At 27.6% G+C, this 16,977-nt stretch overlaps 1 protein-coding gene across 2 annotated transcripts in view; it reads left to right on the plus strand.

Moving 5' to 3' along the window:
* The window catches only part of Nhe2 (Na[+]/H[+] hydrogen exchanger 2), a 425,961-nt gene that overhangs the window by 319,556 nt on the left and 89,428 nt on the right, over positions 1–16,977 (plus strand). For both annotated transcript variants that reach the window (XM_075367892.1, XM_075367893.1), the window contains exons 2-4: positions 7,035–7,298; positions 13,436–13,632; positions 16,425–16,681. In XM_075367892.1, coding sequence (XP_075224007.1) covers positions 7,035–7,298; positions 13,436–13,632; positions 16,425–16,681 — 718 coding nt within the window. The remainder of the gene's footprint in view (positions 1–7,034; positions 7,299–13,435; positions 13,633–16,424; positions 16,682–16,977) is intronic.

The following is a 16,977-nucleotide window of genomic DNA, read 5'->3' on the forward strand; positions in this document are numbered from 1 at the left end:
TTTTAACATTTTGTTAACATTTTCTAATCACTGAAATAAAATTAGCAGCATACTCAATTTGTGAAAATAGATAAACGATATTCAAGATTAGGTAAATTGCTTAGTGTTTCCACTGATAATTTGGCCGGTTTCATAGCCCATATATTTCATGTGCCTAAGTATTGATTTTTCAACCAGTTTTAGTAAATTTTTACAATTTCTTCAGTTTAAGCCAAACAAGGATTAACTTCATCAATATCAAGTAATGTTTTACTTGCGTAAAAATGTTTTTTCTAGTAGTAAATTAAAAAATAATAATTGTACTAAAATATCATTTTTAATGATAATGATAAACTGAACCAAACTTATTGTTAATGTTTCATAAACTTACATATAACGTGTTCAATTTTTGTTCCATAGAAACTATCTCACTATTTCTTTTAGTATAAATCTTCAAAAAAAAAAAAACAATAAACGTTAACCGAAAAGAATAACGAGTACACCCCATCCCAAAATATTTTGGGATGGGGTGTGATTTTGCAATTATTTAAAAAAATATTATTCTTTTTTTATTGTTAACAAATGTGCCTAAGAAAAAATAAGACGAATTAATTAGGCGAAATCTTGAGATACTGCCTTACAACCTTACCCTCTTGGCATTTTAAGTTGAAAATTTAATGGTATCAATGCTCCATATCTAGAAGTAATCTGACCAGGTTTGCTCAAAATCACTCTAGTAGTTCTGGAGATATAAGGAGATTTAGAGTGTGACAGCAAACTCACACATACATACATACAAACATCTGAAAAATATCTATCCGGTTTTTTGGGCTTCTTAGGTGTCAAAACAAGATCCAGTGAAAACTGCATATGCCCAAATTGGACCGATTGCAATACTTTCTCTTCTAGAGCTATAGCTCTGCTACAGCTATGGCTGATGGTATTTATTTATTATTTTTTTTGTTTGTTAAGATCTACTTTATATTTATTGAGATCAACTCTTTGGTATTATTTGAAATATAATTATAAAATTTGATTCCCAGTAATTTAATCTATTTTTGAATGATTTCACATTATTTGAGTGTTTGAACTATTCCCAGTACCTTAACTATGAATATTCTTATATCAAAATAATAATGTTGATTCATTATATCGTTATATTTTTTTTTTTTTTTTGTAACTCAAATATACGAGTCATATTTATAAAGTAAGGACCGTCGGCTTATATTGAGATATTATCGGGTCTCTACACAGTTTCACGCATCCAGAGCCATGTATTGACTATTTACAAAGCCACTTAAATTGTTTTGATTTTGTAGTCGTTTGCCTTCCGGTGAATGCAGTTCGCAATGTCCGCGACAATTATTTCTCCCGCCAGTTTTGAAGTGCGCGCTGTGATTCGATTGTTGTGTGCAAAAGGATTTTCAGCTGCTGAAATTCATTCGGGAGTTGTGCCTAGTGTATGGATCTACACTAATGAGTAAAGAAAAGGTTAGACAATGGTGTCGAGACTTTAAAAATAGCTGTACAAATGTGCATGACGAAGAACGGAGTGCCAGACCCAGTATTCAGGCCGATGAAATCGTTGAACAAGTGAACTATAAACTGCGATGTGATCGGCGATTGACGTTTAGTGCTCTGGCTGATGAATTTCCGCAAGTTGGGCGCACCTCTATCTAAACGATTGTTACAGAAAAACTCGTATATCACAAATTGTGTGCAAGGTGGATACCGAAATTGCTCACCGACCAACACAAAGAGCAAAGAATGTGCAGTGGACGAGCGTTTTTGGACCGCTATCGACAGGATGGAGATGATTTGTTTTCCCACACTGTCATGGGCGACGAGACGTGGATATCTTATACCAACGCAGAATCGAAACAACAGACAATGCAGTGGCGTCATTTAAGTTCCCCAAAACCGAAAAATTTTAAACAATCTCCTTACTCGAGTCGAAAAATGTTGGTTACCGTTTTTTGGGACGAAAAGAGCATCATTTTGGTTGATTTAATGGAACGTGGATCAACAATTGCAGTTGACATGTACTGCAAAATGCTCACCAAACTGAGACATGCAATTCAGAATCGATGATGGGGGGAAACTGTCGTCCGGCGTAATCCTCCTTCACAACAACGTGCGTCCTCACACTGCTGCTTAACCAAGAAGAAGATTCAATATTTTTGTTGAGAAATTTTTGACGACCCTTCATATAGTCCCGACCTTGCACCTAGCGACTACTTCCTCTTCCTGAATTTGAAAAAGTAGCTTGGTGGACAATGTTTTGAAAACGACTAGAAACTCAAGATTGTTGTTGTCAACTGGTTCAATTCCCAGGCGGCGAACTTCTATGCAGAGGGGTTAAAGAAACTGTTGCAGTGTTACAAAAAGTGCTTAGAAGTGCAGATTTATGTAGAAAAGTGAAGTAGATATGTAGTAAACTAAAACTGTAAGTAAAAACCTTTTCTCATGAGTTAATTTTTTTAATGACCAAACAGCCCTTTCTTTATGAACATGCCTCGTATATTTTAGTATTTATGTTATTAATATTTATATGACAAGTTTGTATGAAATAGATTGTATTTAATATTAACTTATATACATATTTGTTTTAATTGAGTTACATACAGTTAATTTATATGCTAGAGTCCTTCTAATCCCATCTGATTCTACTATAAAGGCTAGAAGACACTGTTTTAACTTGTAGTAACTTAAATGGGAACATTTATTTGATAACTTGAAGGATTTACATTGAGGCAAACTATTCGTTATTTAATGTTAAATTGGCTTTAAAGAGAATTAAACTTTGGGAAGTATAGTTTATTTACATCTTATGCTTCCGTTTACATTGTATTTCACTTCTTAATTATGTATATATCATTCATCGTATGGTTATATTGTGATCATATATTAAATTATTTTCATATTTCTTCTAGATTTTTTATTTTTCATTAGAATTTCTGTATTAAATACATAAAAAAGTAAGTTAATTTAATATATAATAATAGTAGTATTATAACAATCCTGAAAACTCAGATTGAATCGATAACTATAAAACTACACACCTATATATGCTACAAATAAATTAAACATAATCTCATTATCATAAAATTCAGTTCAAAAATATATTATGTATAAAGAATATATTGAATTTGATTTGTAGATTTATTATTTAATTTAGAAAATTCTGTTCTGAATCAAGCTGGAGAATACTAATTTGTTTGTATATTTACATCACTATAAATTATTTTAATCATATTTTTGCAAAGTCGAGCCTACAAAATGTTAGCATAAGCCATTAATTGTCTTATTAGGTATACTGATGCTAATAACTGATTAGCAACTACACACATATTTGATAACCTGCATTTTTGATAATTAGCCATAATGAAAACATTAAACTATTCCATAGAAAGGATATGAGAAAAATTAAAATCTGATTAGTGAATGTGGGAGATGAATGGTAAAGTGACAGTTATTATACCAACAAAAATGATTAATTTAGATGAATTATATTAACAAAGCAACTCTACTACCATCGTAAACAAAGTTGGCTAATGCCAGCTACCAGTAAAAAGTGTTTTAAAAAGGCAGTATTCATTGTAAATATAGAGGTTACTGAGAAAGCTGAAATTTCAGAATCTTAAATAATGAAATATTTTTGTGAAATGCCATTGATGAATTAATTTTAGTTCCTCTGTTGACTGACAATGATTTTTTTGAATATTTAAATGATAATGAAGATGGAATTTAAAAAAGATTTTAAAATAATGAAGATGATAACAGTAAGACAGAAATACCAATTCCACAACCGACTTCAAAGGAAGTGCAGAATCCATTACTTGCCAGCCTCTGTGGTGCGAGTGGTGGCATCTCGGCCTTTCATCCAGAGGTCCTGAGTTTGAATCCCGGTCAGACATGGCATTTTCACACGCTACAAAAATTGTCTGTCATTCATCTCATCCTTTGAAGCAATACCTAACAGTGGTCCATGAGGTTAAAAAAAAATCCATTACTTGTGCTATGTCAAAATTTTCGTAAAATTCTTAAAGAAGGAAAGAATTTAGAAGAGTTCACTCAATTTTACCAGTTATATTTTTGATTGTCTTTAAACAATCTGTTCAAATTACAGTTGGATACATAGACAAGAATAATTAAATTAAATTAAAAATTTTAGGATAATAAAAAAGAAAGTAAATAAAAATTAATGCTAAACTTGAAATTAAATTTATCTCCATTGAAAATAAAAGTTGTAGTAGTGTAGTACCTTAAATTAGAGGTAAAAATAAAATTTTTTTAAGCATTTTGTTTTTTATAATGGAACATTCAACTTGCATTAAAAAAATTGTTTTTTTCTGTTTTCTTCTTGTATTTACAATTATCATATCTGTTCACTAGTTGATGTTTTAAAGCATGATATATATTCTATCATAATTTTTTTTCAGGTTTTGCAACTTTTGAAAAAAGAATTGGTTTATTGGATCAGCCGATTTATTAAATTAAAAGTTACATTTCAATCATTATTATAAAAGTGGAACTTATTAAAGTGTAATTACAGAAATTATAATGAAAATATAAGTTACAGATATTTACTTTTTATAGATGAATCATGAGAATTACTATTATCCATCTTATGTAAATTGTTATTAAAAAAATGTTTTAGCCTAACCACTAAATTATCTGTTTTTCCAGCTGGAAGTTTGATGAAATCTGACAAGTAAAATTCTTGTAACCTTTACATTTAAAAATAGCTCATTATTTATTTTATTTATTTAGAATCCAGTAACTACTATAGTGCAATAGCACTCCAATCAATTTGCAGTTCTCATCACGCAACTCTGAATAATCTTAAAAATATTTTCCAGAAATAAAAATGCACGGTAGAATTAAAAAAATCAGCTGAATTTTCATCGAACAAATAGATGAGTTTCTAAAAATGGGACAAGATGGAGTTCCCTTATCTTTTCACAAGCTTTTTCAGAAATTAAAAAATAAAAGTAATTTTATTTTTTTTCAGAAAATATTACCATCATAAATTTTTACATACAGTTTACCAATGTTGAATGAACAATTTAATATATATATATATATAATATATAATATATAATATATAATATTATATTATATATATATATATATAATATATATATATATATACAGATGTTAAAATGAGAAAAGGAAATTATTTTTACAAATGCATCTTTAATTGTAAATAATTGTAAAAAATAAAGTAATTTTGAGTTATTTGTAGATTTTATTTGTCTAATTAATTATGTTTGTTATTCTTTTGAATTGAAAAGTTAATACTCATGTTTTCCATTGAAAAAATTAGTATCATTTATAATGAAAGAATTTTAATCTGTATGAGCTACTGCTGAAATTATCATTTTTTTTTTTTTTTAATGTAGCTATAACTGAATTTTTTACAATAACTAACTTTCAGATGTACGATGCTAGTATTTGTGCCTTGGGGTAGGTGCCACTGCTCCATGAAGTAACCAATAAATGTTCTTTGTTTATGGTAATAAAATTTAACTCATTCATGTATCATAGGCACATTTATCATTACAAATGGCTGATCAAATGTTATTTGTATTTCTATATATTTGTAAAGACTACCTTAGGCTTACACTTTGAAGGAGTGTTTTATTGTTTTGTTAGCTTGATTTTTTATAATGTAACTTAGGGTCAGTTTAAATCTGTCTATTAGTCCCATAATAATAATTGTTCTTAGCAAGGCTTACATGAAAATGGTACAGTCATGTTCAGTAACAAGCATATCACACCAGTTATATATAGTAAATAAGACTAATTTAAACAAATAAACTGATTTTTGTTCATCTCATTCAATGCATACAAAAATATGTGCTCTGAATAATTTTCAGTAGCGCCTTCTGAATTGTAAATTATTTATTAGTAATCTCTTACATTTAATTTAATTATCTGAACATTATTTCATGTATTTGTAGCAACTAATATGGATGTTAATCACATCAATTTTTTATCTTATAATTTTCTTCTATGTTCATAATTTATCTTATAATGATGTGATTTATATAATGTATTATTATGTACTGAACAGAATAGAAAAAAAAGTTATTTATTCAGTTAAATTAATAAAAGTTATTTGTGAATGTGATTTTTCCATTACCTTATTTATCAAGCCAAACATTATAGTGCAAATAAATCTTTACCTATCAAAATGTTGATAATATTCAGCCCTACAATTAACACCTTATGTTGTTCATTTGTCAACACTTCATTGTAACAACTATAGAACAAAATTAATTTTTTTAAGTCACGGAAGCTTTCAAATTGCGTAACCTCATTGGTATTTATGATAAATATGAGCATTTATTTACTCAGTACTGTAAAAACATGGTTGAGTGGCCTACTGATCAGTGTAATAAGATAAAACTAGATTATAATATAATTAAAAAAATCACATTTTGATAACTGGTAATAAGCTTCCACTAAATCTTTCTGAGATATGATCCAGTCTCAGAAATTGATTTTTATAATCGTATAGTTGTTAAAAATTTATTTTATGAAGAAACAGATGAAATATACTGCGTGTAATCAATAGGCAGTAAAACATTTTTGTGTATTTTTTAAATTGTAATTATTGTTGTAAAGAATATGGTTATACTGGAGTAAAAAAAGAGCTTCATTCTTACAGAAAATTACTTATAAAAAAAGTACGTAATTATTTAACTATTGCTTGGTATTGCTCTCACTAAAAATATTGAAATATTGAGATTAAGTTACATTTTACATAGTAATCTGTTTAAAACAGAAATTGTAATATTTACTACTTACTGTTTGTTTCTACTCAGAAGACTTTTTTTGTGTTATTTTCCAACACTTTCATCATCATAATGGCCATTTAAAAACTAAACAATGTTCTCTTCTTCATGGTAACTAGAGTATGGCTTCAAAAATATCTTTCAGTCATCATCAAACTTTTATTTATTTAAGTTTCAGATTTTTATATATGTTTATCTGATGTCTGTTTTATATTTTCTTTCTATGTATTGATGTAACAACTTTTTTTTCAGGTTTTCACATGACCCCAAAATTGAGTTTGATCTTCCCAGAATCATGCCTTCTGATAGTTGTTGGTGTTGTTATCGGATTACTGTTATTTCTTACTTCTAGTCTGCACGTCTCAACGATGACTCCTGATGTATTTTTTCTTTACATGTTACCCCCAATTATTCTTGATGCTGGATATTTCATGCCTAATCGTTTATTTTTTGATCATCTCGGAACAATCCTTATGTTTGCTGTTGTTGGTACTATATTTAACACTTTAACCATTGGTGAGTAACATTTTAATCTATTTAAGTTAATTACATCTATTTATTTTAATTTTTTAAGTTTATTATATTGAGTGCTTTGTAATACAACAGAAAACTATAAACAAATACATAATTGTAGAAATACAATAGAATATAAAGCTAGAAACAAATATCAGAAAACAGCACAATAGTGATTAAGAGATATTACATAATATACAGTAGTTATGCTAAATACGTGATATAGCTAATATTATCATAATTTATCCTCAATTTTCAATAGCATATTAATATATAAAATGTCATATCAACATTACGACAGTGTTACAAAAGAAGGCCAATAAAGAAGTGGATTATATTTTAAATTTCAAAATATTCATCTACCTTGTAAATAGAATTATTGGTAAACAAATATTTAACTCTACTTTTAAACACTCTGAAAAATAATTGAAGAGTCTAACAGTAGAAGAGTATTGAACATTTTTATTGATGTAATAAAAAGTCTATTACATTCTACTGAGGTTATGTATAAATAATTCTAAATTACCCCTACTCCTAGTTCTACATTTTTTTGGAATTTTCCCAGTTCTTTATAAATATAGAGTTATTTTCATACATATATACATTAAAAGTTTAGAAGAATTTGGCATAGACAGAAAGACTCACAGAATTATGGAACAGACTTTAACACGTACAACCAAAGTTAAATTCATGGGTGAAATTTCAGAAGTCTTCAGCATCAAGACTAGAGTTAGGGAAGGGGATGGACTATCACCAACACTTTTTGACATTGTACTGGAAAAAAATCATCGAAATGACGGAAACAACTAGAAAAAGAGAATATCAAAGAAATTCGACTGGTACAAAAAAAAAAACAACCTAACAATAGACTGCCTGGCATTTGCAAATGACATAGCTCATCTAACATCAAACAGGAGATGCCTGGGTAATGATTAAGAAACTACAGGAAATGGCACAAAAAACTGGATTACAAATCTCATTCAAAAAACAAAATATATGGATTGGAAACAAGAATGAAAAATATCTAGAAACAAGATATGGCAAAATCAATGGGGATCAACAGCTTCAAGTATCTTGCAGAATGGATTCAACCAAACGGAGTGAATAAAATGGCAATACAAATACAGATTAAGAGAATGGAAAAAGCCCATGGAATAACAAAGAATCAGCACAACAAAAAAAGGAAATATCCATTCAAGCAAAGATAAGACATTACAACACTGTCATCAAGCCAGAAGGATCATATATCGTAGAATGTTTACCAATGAACAGAAAAGGGGTTATCAAGGAGATCAAAAAGCGGGAACAAAGAATACTATGGAAAATTTTACGACCACAGAAAAACAAAGGAGATTGGAGAGTACAGAGCAACGAGGAACTCTACAAGAAAACTGAAAATTTTGTAATGACAGCAAGAAAATAAAGAGCTAAATTTTATAGACACCTAAACAGGATGGATACAAACAGGCTGACAAAATTGATTTTTGATCATCTTATAAAACTCAGAAACACAACAAATTGGATTAAGGAAATCAGAAGTGATCTGGTGGAAATAGGCATCTTGGAAAGGGGTAGCTGACAGGGATCTTTTCAGGAAAAAGATAGATAACTGAAAGCAATTTAAAGAACAAAAACAGGTACACAGGATGGGTTTGAAGTGGTCTGATGAACAGAATAAGGCTAGTATTGAGTGAATGAAGAAAATCTGGAAAGCAAGAAAGATGAAACTCATCAAGCCAGGATTTGTGATCCAAAGAAGACCTTAATACTTAAAAAATATATACACTTTTTTAAATGATATTAATTTTCTAGCAAATGCAATTTGCCATGACTGATTGAAATTCAAATCCAGAATTTTCTTGATGAAAAGCATAGAGCTTGCCATGGTGGTTGAAGAGTTTATATTAGCTTATTTTAATTTTAACTTTTTTTCGTGAATGTGAGGATTTTCATAATTGTTACAGAACTTGATGCATTACATTTTGTATCTGATGTCTTGAAGGAGTCTATAAAACCAGAAATAAAGCAATGCATTGCAAGTATATCTAACATGTAGAAGTAGCTGGTATGAAACCAACAATTAAGTAATGTATTTCAACTTGCATCTTATGTTTTGAAGAATTTGGAATAAAAGCAGAAATTTACTACCATATTACAAATAGCAACTACTGCCTTAAAGATATATTTTACAATCAAAATTTCAATATTTTATTTATGGTAATTATCTTTCGGACGGTTACAACTAAAAAGAAAACCTTAATTTATAGTTATAACATAGATAGAAACTAATTATTCAAGAGGGGAAATTGTATTAGATTTCTTGTGTTATTCTCCCAAATTTAAAAGATTAAATTGCTCCTTTTACAAAAATAAAAAAATGTTAATCATGTTCATGTAAAAACATGAACATGATTAAGACTAACATATTGAAGAGGGCAATACAATTTTAGTGTTGCATGATTTTTGGTATATTTAACTTATTTTTGTGTTACAAGTGGAATGTTTTTGTCATAGTTTTGAAATTTAAATTAATAAATAATTTAAGTTATTTAAATTTATAATTTAAATAAAAATTATTGTTAACATATAAATATTTACTATGGATAAAATTTCCTTCAGTTTTGTTTGATTCTACTTCTGTATTTAATTTCAGCTATTGCTGAAATAAAGATACATCACAATATAGTCACATTACAGAAGGCTCATTTTCATGTATTTAATCTTCTTGAGATAACAAGCCCTTGCCATTAATCTTCTTTAAGCATCTGCATAACAATATATTTGTTAAGAATGAGTGATATGAAGTTGAGTTTAATGTTGAAGACAATATAAAATGTCAAAAATTTCAATCAACCAAAACTCAAGGATTTTTAAAAAGTTTAGTACCAAAAATTTTCAGTAATTATGCATAATATTAGAAGCAACTTTCATATTATAGATTTAATAATCATATTTTATCAAATAATAAATCAAATTTTTACACTTGCAGAAGAAAATAGTTGCCAAAAAAGATTCAGATGAGGTTATAATCTATGTTTACCATTTCATTTCTAATCTCTTGATCCCACCACGTTAAACTATACATGTATTGTGATTTTTGTTCTGAAAAAATTCAAGTTTCACAATCCTGACACAGTAGATGTCTCCATTACAAAATATAAAATAGTCAAATAACACCAATATTACAAAATGTAATAAAATAAAATTTCAGTACATAATTATCTGAAAATGAAAAACCAGAAGTTGGTTAGTGTTTAAATTGTATGATAAAAAAATTATAGAACTGGAAACTGGATATACCTAAGATGTCACACCTGTGACAGGTAAAAACATATTTTTTTAAAAACAGCATGAAAAACATTATATAATAATGGAAATCATTCACAGTTATCCAACAACATGACGCCGCAGCGCAACAGCTAAAAGAGGTCAATGATGTTTTTACAAAATCTCTTTGGTGAACGAATCATTTAGAGGGGTTTGTGGCCTGCAGTGTATCGCAACAAACCATGCATGATTGACAAACTAAAAACTGCAACATCGGCATATGTATGAGACATTCCAGTTATTGTAATATCAGTTTCTATAAAATAATGAAATAAAAATACAAAGTAATAATTAAGAAAGTTACATCTTTACAGGTCCATAATTCCAGTGCACAGCAACTTTCTGAACACTCTGTATTAGCTATTTCAGAACCTCTAACTCAAATATAATGCTTTCAAATTCAGCTAGAGCAGAAAGTTACCTATGTCTGTATTATAATCTATATAAATTGGTAATTCAGTCAACTGTACACTGCAATAATATAATAATTTTTCACAGATAGTTTGTTAGACCACCAATATTATTTCATATGTACACTATTTTTTTCTTAATCTATCAGATCTATATGAAAATCTCTCCTTTCGTTAAAAATAATAAATGAAATAATTGTCTTAAAGACATATTAATATGGTAGTTTTATTTGTAAACATAAAGTGGCTAAGTAGCTCCTGGTGTGTGATAAAAAGTATTAAATTAGTTTTTTGATTAATGTTCATGTTAATTCAGGCGGATGAATTACCAAATCAATGACATTGGAATGCAAAAGGCAATGGGAAACCACTGTGCAGTAAAGGTGAACACCATCTTGGGTAAAAAAGTATTGTTAGATGGGCTCATTGACTACTGTCTGAAAATTTTAAGAAAAAGTGAATAGGTTCTTTAAAATGTCTCCTTTGATGTTTAAAAGAAGATAGAACTTTTTTAATCATATTGTTATTGATGATGAAATATAGATTGTAATATCTAGTTAAAAAATAAACCAGTTTCTGGAACGGCATCATTCAAGACTTCCCTTAAAAAACAAAGAGCATAAGTCAACAAATCAAGCATGTGGAAGTTGACAGTATACATATTTTGGTAATCTAACTTGTCAATTTTCTTACAAAAGGTTATAACCAAGTGAAACTTACTGTAAAATATTCAATTGTCCAATTCACAACAAACAACATGATCTATGACAGGCAGAATGTTTTTTACAGGTGCATTTCTATAATAATAAAGTAGATAAACTAATGACACATTTAAATATTGATATGTTTAATACTGATATTTTGTAGAAAAATAAAGGAAGTTTGTTAAAAGAAAGTATCAATTTTTTTTTATTTTTACATGTTTTAAATTTGTTACATCCAAGTGTTCTTTACATTCTAAATGATTCTTGGATTTTATGAGCAATAGGCCAAATTATTGAAAGGCTTTTAATGATAAATTTTGTAGGTCTCGAACAGAAGTAACAACAAATATGAACAGAAATAGAATAAATATTTATTTTATATTTACTTCATATCTGTTCTTACATTATACATAATTAAATATGATATAGCTAATACTATCTATATAGTTAAAATAAAATGTTTAGCTGACTATTAAAGCATTAAATGTGAAACGTAAAATTTTTACCAATAATATAATTGTATGTATTAAGTAATATATATTATCAATTTATATTATTTATCAATTCAGCCAATATTATGTATGAATGAATATTATAGAAAGGTTTATAAAATAGTGGCCTCTAGTTTTATGGTGTTAATAAATATTTTTCTTTCCATATTTTTGCATATCCATTATAATTAAAATGATTTCAATCTCTATATTTTCAAAGGGTAGATTACATTGCCGTAGGTTAACATCAGTGAAACAAAAAAGTACATGATATATATATATATATATGAAAAATATTTTTCTCATTCATCTGCTCCAATGCATTGATCAATAGTTGTACAGTCTGCATTTGCACTAGTATTGTATAATATTAATCATTTTTGTCTGATGCTTCATTTTTATTACAACTTCTGGCAGCAGCTATTTGAATACTAATGATATATTACATTCAGTAGCTCATTTATCATATTTTCTATTTACAGTATATATAAATTTTTATATATGTAACGTTTACGTGGATGCATAAATGTGTGTTATATATAACACACACACACACACACACACACACACACACACACACACACACAAAAGTTTGCATAAATGCAATGTATTTTTGTTTCTCTTTATTACCATTTTGGAAATTTATTATTTTTTCTTGAAATATATTAAAAATATGATTCTTTTATGAAATATGTTGGTATAGTTTGAGGGTAAATTTCCATATGTATTTGCTCTCAAATCAAGTATTTTTATATCTAACCTAGTATATGATATTAATTTAAAGTTATAAACTTTTTAACTAACAAACCAAATCTTTCTAATAAATATAATGTTTTAAAAATTTAGATCATTGTTATTTATTAGTGATATGTTAACTTATGATATGGTGTGAATTTTGAGAGTTGAGAACACTGTATTTATTAAATTTGGTTTATTTTCATTAATTAAACCAGATTTAATTTACAAAATTGATAATTAAATAATTTTCATTGCTGACCGTCTTGGTCAAGGAAGAAAAAACTTGACAGATATGAATTGTTGCACTCTTTGATGATTATATGTTTGATACACTTTTAAATAATCTAATATATTCTTTTTTATTTAATGTCTACAAGAAATTTTGCTAATATTTTGTATAAGTAAATGTTTTTGAGTAACTTATATTAAAATAAAATAATAAAACTAAATTTTTGACATTACTTTATCAGGTGCCTCACTCTGGTTGGTTGGCCAGAGTGGACTTTTTGGCTGCGAGACACCGCTCCTTGAAATGTTCCTTTTTTCTGCCCTGATATCTGCAGTTGATCCTGTGGCAGTTCTCGCAGTCTTTGAAGAAATTCATGTTAATGAAATTCTTTACATTGTTGTTTTCGGTGAATCTCTACTTAATGATGCTGTCACTGTTGTAAGTAGTTCAGTAAATTATAGTATTTTGTTATTCATATTTACATTGTAATTTTTAATTTTTACTTTTGTTATTAGCATTTATGTAATTCAGATTTACTTTTAAACTGTTTTGTATTAATTATGAAGTGAGATGATTTTTTTCAGTTACATAAGTTCAGGTTAACTTAATTTTATAAATTTAAAAATGTGAAATTTTATAATGGTGGCACCAAATTTTATTATGACATTTTTAACAGCTTACTTCAAAACATTCTCAGTTTTTTTTGCTACCACCTTCAGTAACTAGTGCTGCTGTTCTCACTTTGGCATCAGCTGTTGTTGCTGCTGAAATTTTTTTTTAACTAGTTGGAAATGTATTTAAAATATGGTTAAAAACATGGATATACATTGAATCTATTCATTTCATATATCATTGTTGTATGTTTTATTATGTTTATATGTTTTGTAATGTTCAGTTGTGATAAGAATGTAGAATATCCAGTTGTTGTTAATGCTGATGGTTTTTTTTCTGTCATACTTCTGGCAAGTGTTAACTCCATTTTACTGTAGAGGGCTTTAAGTCTTCATTGTATCTTTGTTTAAAGCTGCCTCCCTAATATGGGATGTGTGGTTTGTACTTGTCTTACATAGAATAATGTGCAGTCAGAAACATCTTTTTATGTATTGCAGGTGCATTATGTTTGTTTAATAATTAATTGTGTTCTGTCTGATCTGTTTTTTTGTTGTTGTGAAAGGTGTATTGTATCCAGATTTATTAAATTTGGCAGCTACTTTCTTTGAGTCTTTTTTGTGTATGTTAATGTATTACATTTTTTGCTTTATATATCTTTATGTGGTGTAGGTGATATCAGTGAGTGTACTGTGCTATCTGTTAGTGTGTGCTAGGTATTTTATAATGCTGAGTTCTTTTTCTGCTGGTCAGGTGACATGGTTGTGTTGAATGTCTGCTACTTTTAAATTTCATATTACATTTTTTTTTAACTATTTAATAAATCTCATTATTTGAAACACTATTCAGTAATGTACTGTTTAAAATATAAAGAGTCTGGTATAAATGTAAAAACATAAAACAAAATCTAAATAATGAAAATAAGTGAAAAAGGTATACCTGATTTAAGTAATAGTGTTCTGTCATCACTATCAGATATACTTTGCCCAAGAACAACTACAATCATATGAATTACTACTGCTGATCTTAAATTTTTGAGATTTAGATGTTTATAATTGCTGTAATTTGCTAACTGCTTAATTTTTGTATTGAGTATGTAATTAAATTTTATTATGACAAACCTAAGAAAATTAGATAATTGTACTCAACACAAAAATTATGACAATCTTAGGGGGAAAAAATTATATATATATATATATATATATGTGTGTGTATGTGTGTGTGTGTGTGTGTGTGTGTGTGTGTGTGTGTGTGTGTGTGTGTGTGTGTGTGTGTGTGTGTGTTAATAATAATACTAATTGTTTACCTTGTAAAATACAAACATATAAACAATCACCTAAACTACGTAATAGGATAATGAAACAGAAGTAACCAATCAAGAGACTTCTTCCAGCCCATAAAACACCCTTATTATTGATTCTTAATTATAAATCTCATTAAAAATTTAAGAAATAGCCTTGATTTATAGTGGTAATTATTAGTGTTATTAATTAGTAATACACTAATTGTAATGTTTAATTTTTTTATTTAGAATTAATGAATATTATAATGAGATTATAATTTATTAGATAAAGACTACATACAAACCAAATAAAAGCAAAATATAATTCCAAGAAAAATATAATAAATATAACCAAAGTAGAATACACAAAATCAATTGTGATGTCTGATAGTATGTTCATTAGTAAAATGAATCAATCTTTCAAAATTAAAAATATCTGCTGGAAGTATACAATTTTTTTTAGAAATATAAATATATAAAAATTCAGAAATATTTAAGATATTTAACAATAATAAATATTATTAACAATAATTAACAGTATTAACAATATTAATAAGTGGTAGATTAAACAAATGAAAAAAAAAATTGTATTTACAAATTTAAGTTGTAACATAAAATTATAAATTACAAAGTAGTTTATCAATAGTACAAAAGTAATTTGATATAGTATTAAGAAAAATGTTATTTAATTCCCATTCTAACACTAGGTTTGAAATAATAAAATTTAGTGCACTCAGCCTATAATCAAATATAAAAATTGTTTAATTCTTTATTTTCTAACTTATTCTTTAACTTTATTTAACTTATATTTTTCTTTAACTTAACTTTTTTAACTTGGATTTAACTTTTATTGTTTAACTTTATCTATATGTTTCTATTTTTCATCCTATCAGACTCTAGGTAGGAATTGAATCTGATACACACCGTTTAACAGGGAATCATGAGCTTTGGCTACTATTGGCAAACTAGATTGGCGACATAGGATAATACTAATTAATAGTCAGCTAATGCTAGATTAAAAATAATAGTAATAATAATTAAAGATCAACACTATTTTTAGTTTTTAATAAATTTTTACTTAAAAGAATAACAGACCTGAAAATGGGTGTAGGACTGAAAGATGCTTCTCAAATGATAATTTGAGAAGCAAATTTCTTATTTACTGTTATATTTTGGTGGCTTATATATAATACTGATATTTTTATAATATTTATTTATGTTTTACCCATATTTAATAAATTATTATGCTAATAAAATTGTTGCAATATGAATAATATTAATTAGCTGTCTTATCTTTACAAACATTCATTTTCTGTTATCTACATATCAATTTTTTTAGGTTTTATATCATATGTTTGAAGCGTATACTGCTATGGGGCCTAATAACATCTTCTACACAGATATATTATCAGGATTTGCATCATTCTTTGTAGTGGCAGTTGGTGGAACTGTCATTGGAGTCGGTTGGGGTTTCCTTACTGGCCTTGTTACACGATTTACACATCAGGTCCGTGTTATTGAACCTATTTTCATATTTGTAATGGCCTATCTTGCTTATCTCAACGCTGAAATATTCCACATGTCCGGTATCCTTGCGTAAGTTATTAATTCTTCTTAAATTTAATATGTTGAATGTATGTTTGTATTTGTTTAGAAGTATTTGAATTTTTTTAATTAATGCAATTACTTTAATGTTTTAGCGCCTGAATTACTTCATTTTTTAAAATTACAAATTAACTCAGATTTATATCTAAATGTTAATATATATTTTGCTTTTGAATAATACAGCCTGATCCTGCTATCTAAATCTACTCCCAAATTCTTCTTCTTCTTCCCTTGTACAAAAATAATTTTTTGACTCAAAAATGATTTTTATTAAGGGTATGAATCAT

Source organism: Lycorma delicatula, chromosome 6, assembly GCF_047948215.1.
Source record: "Lycorma delicatula isolate Av1 chromosome 6, ASM4794821v1, whole genome shotgun sequence".
Lineage (NCBI taxonomy): Eukaryota > Metazoa > Arthropoda > Insecta > Hemiptera > Fulgoridae > Lycorma > Lycorma delicatula.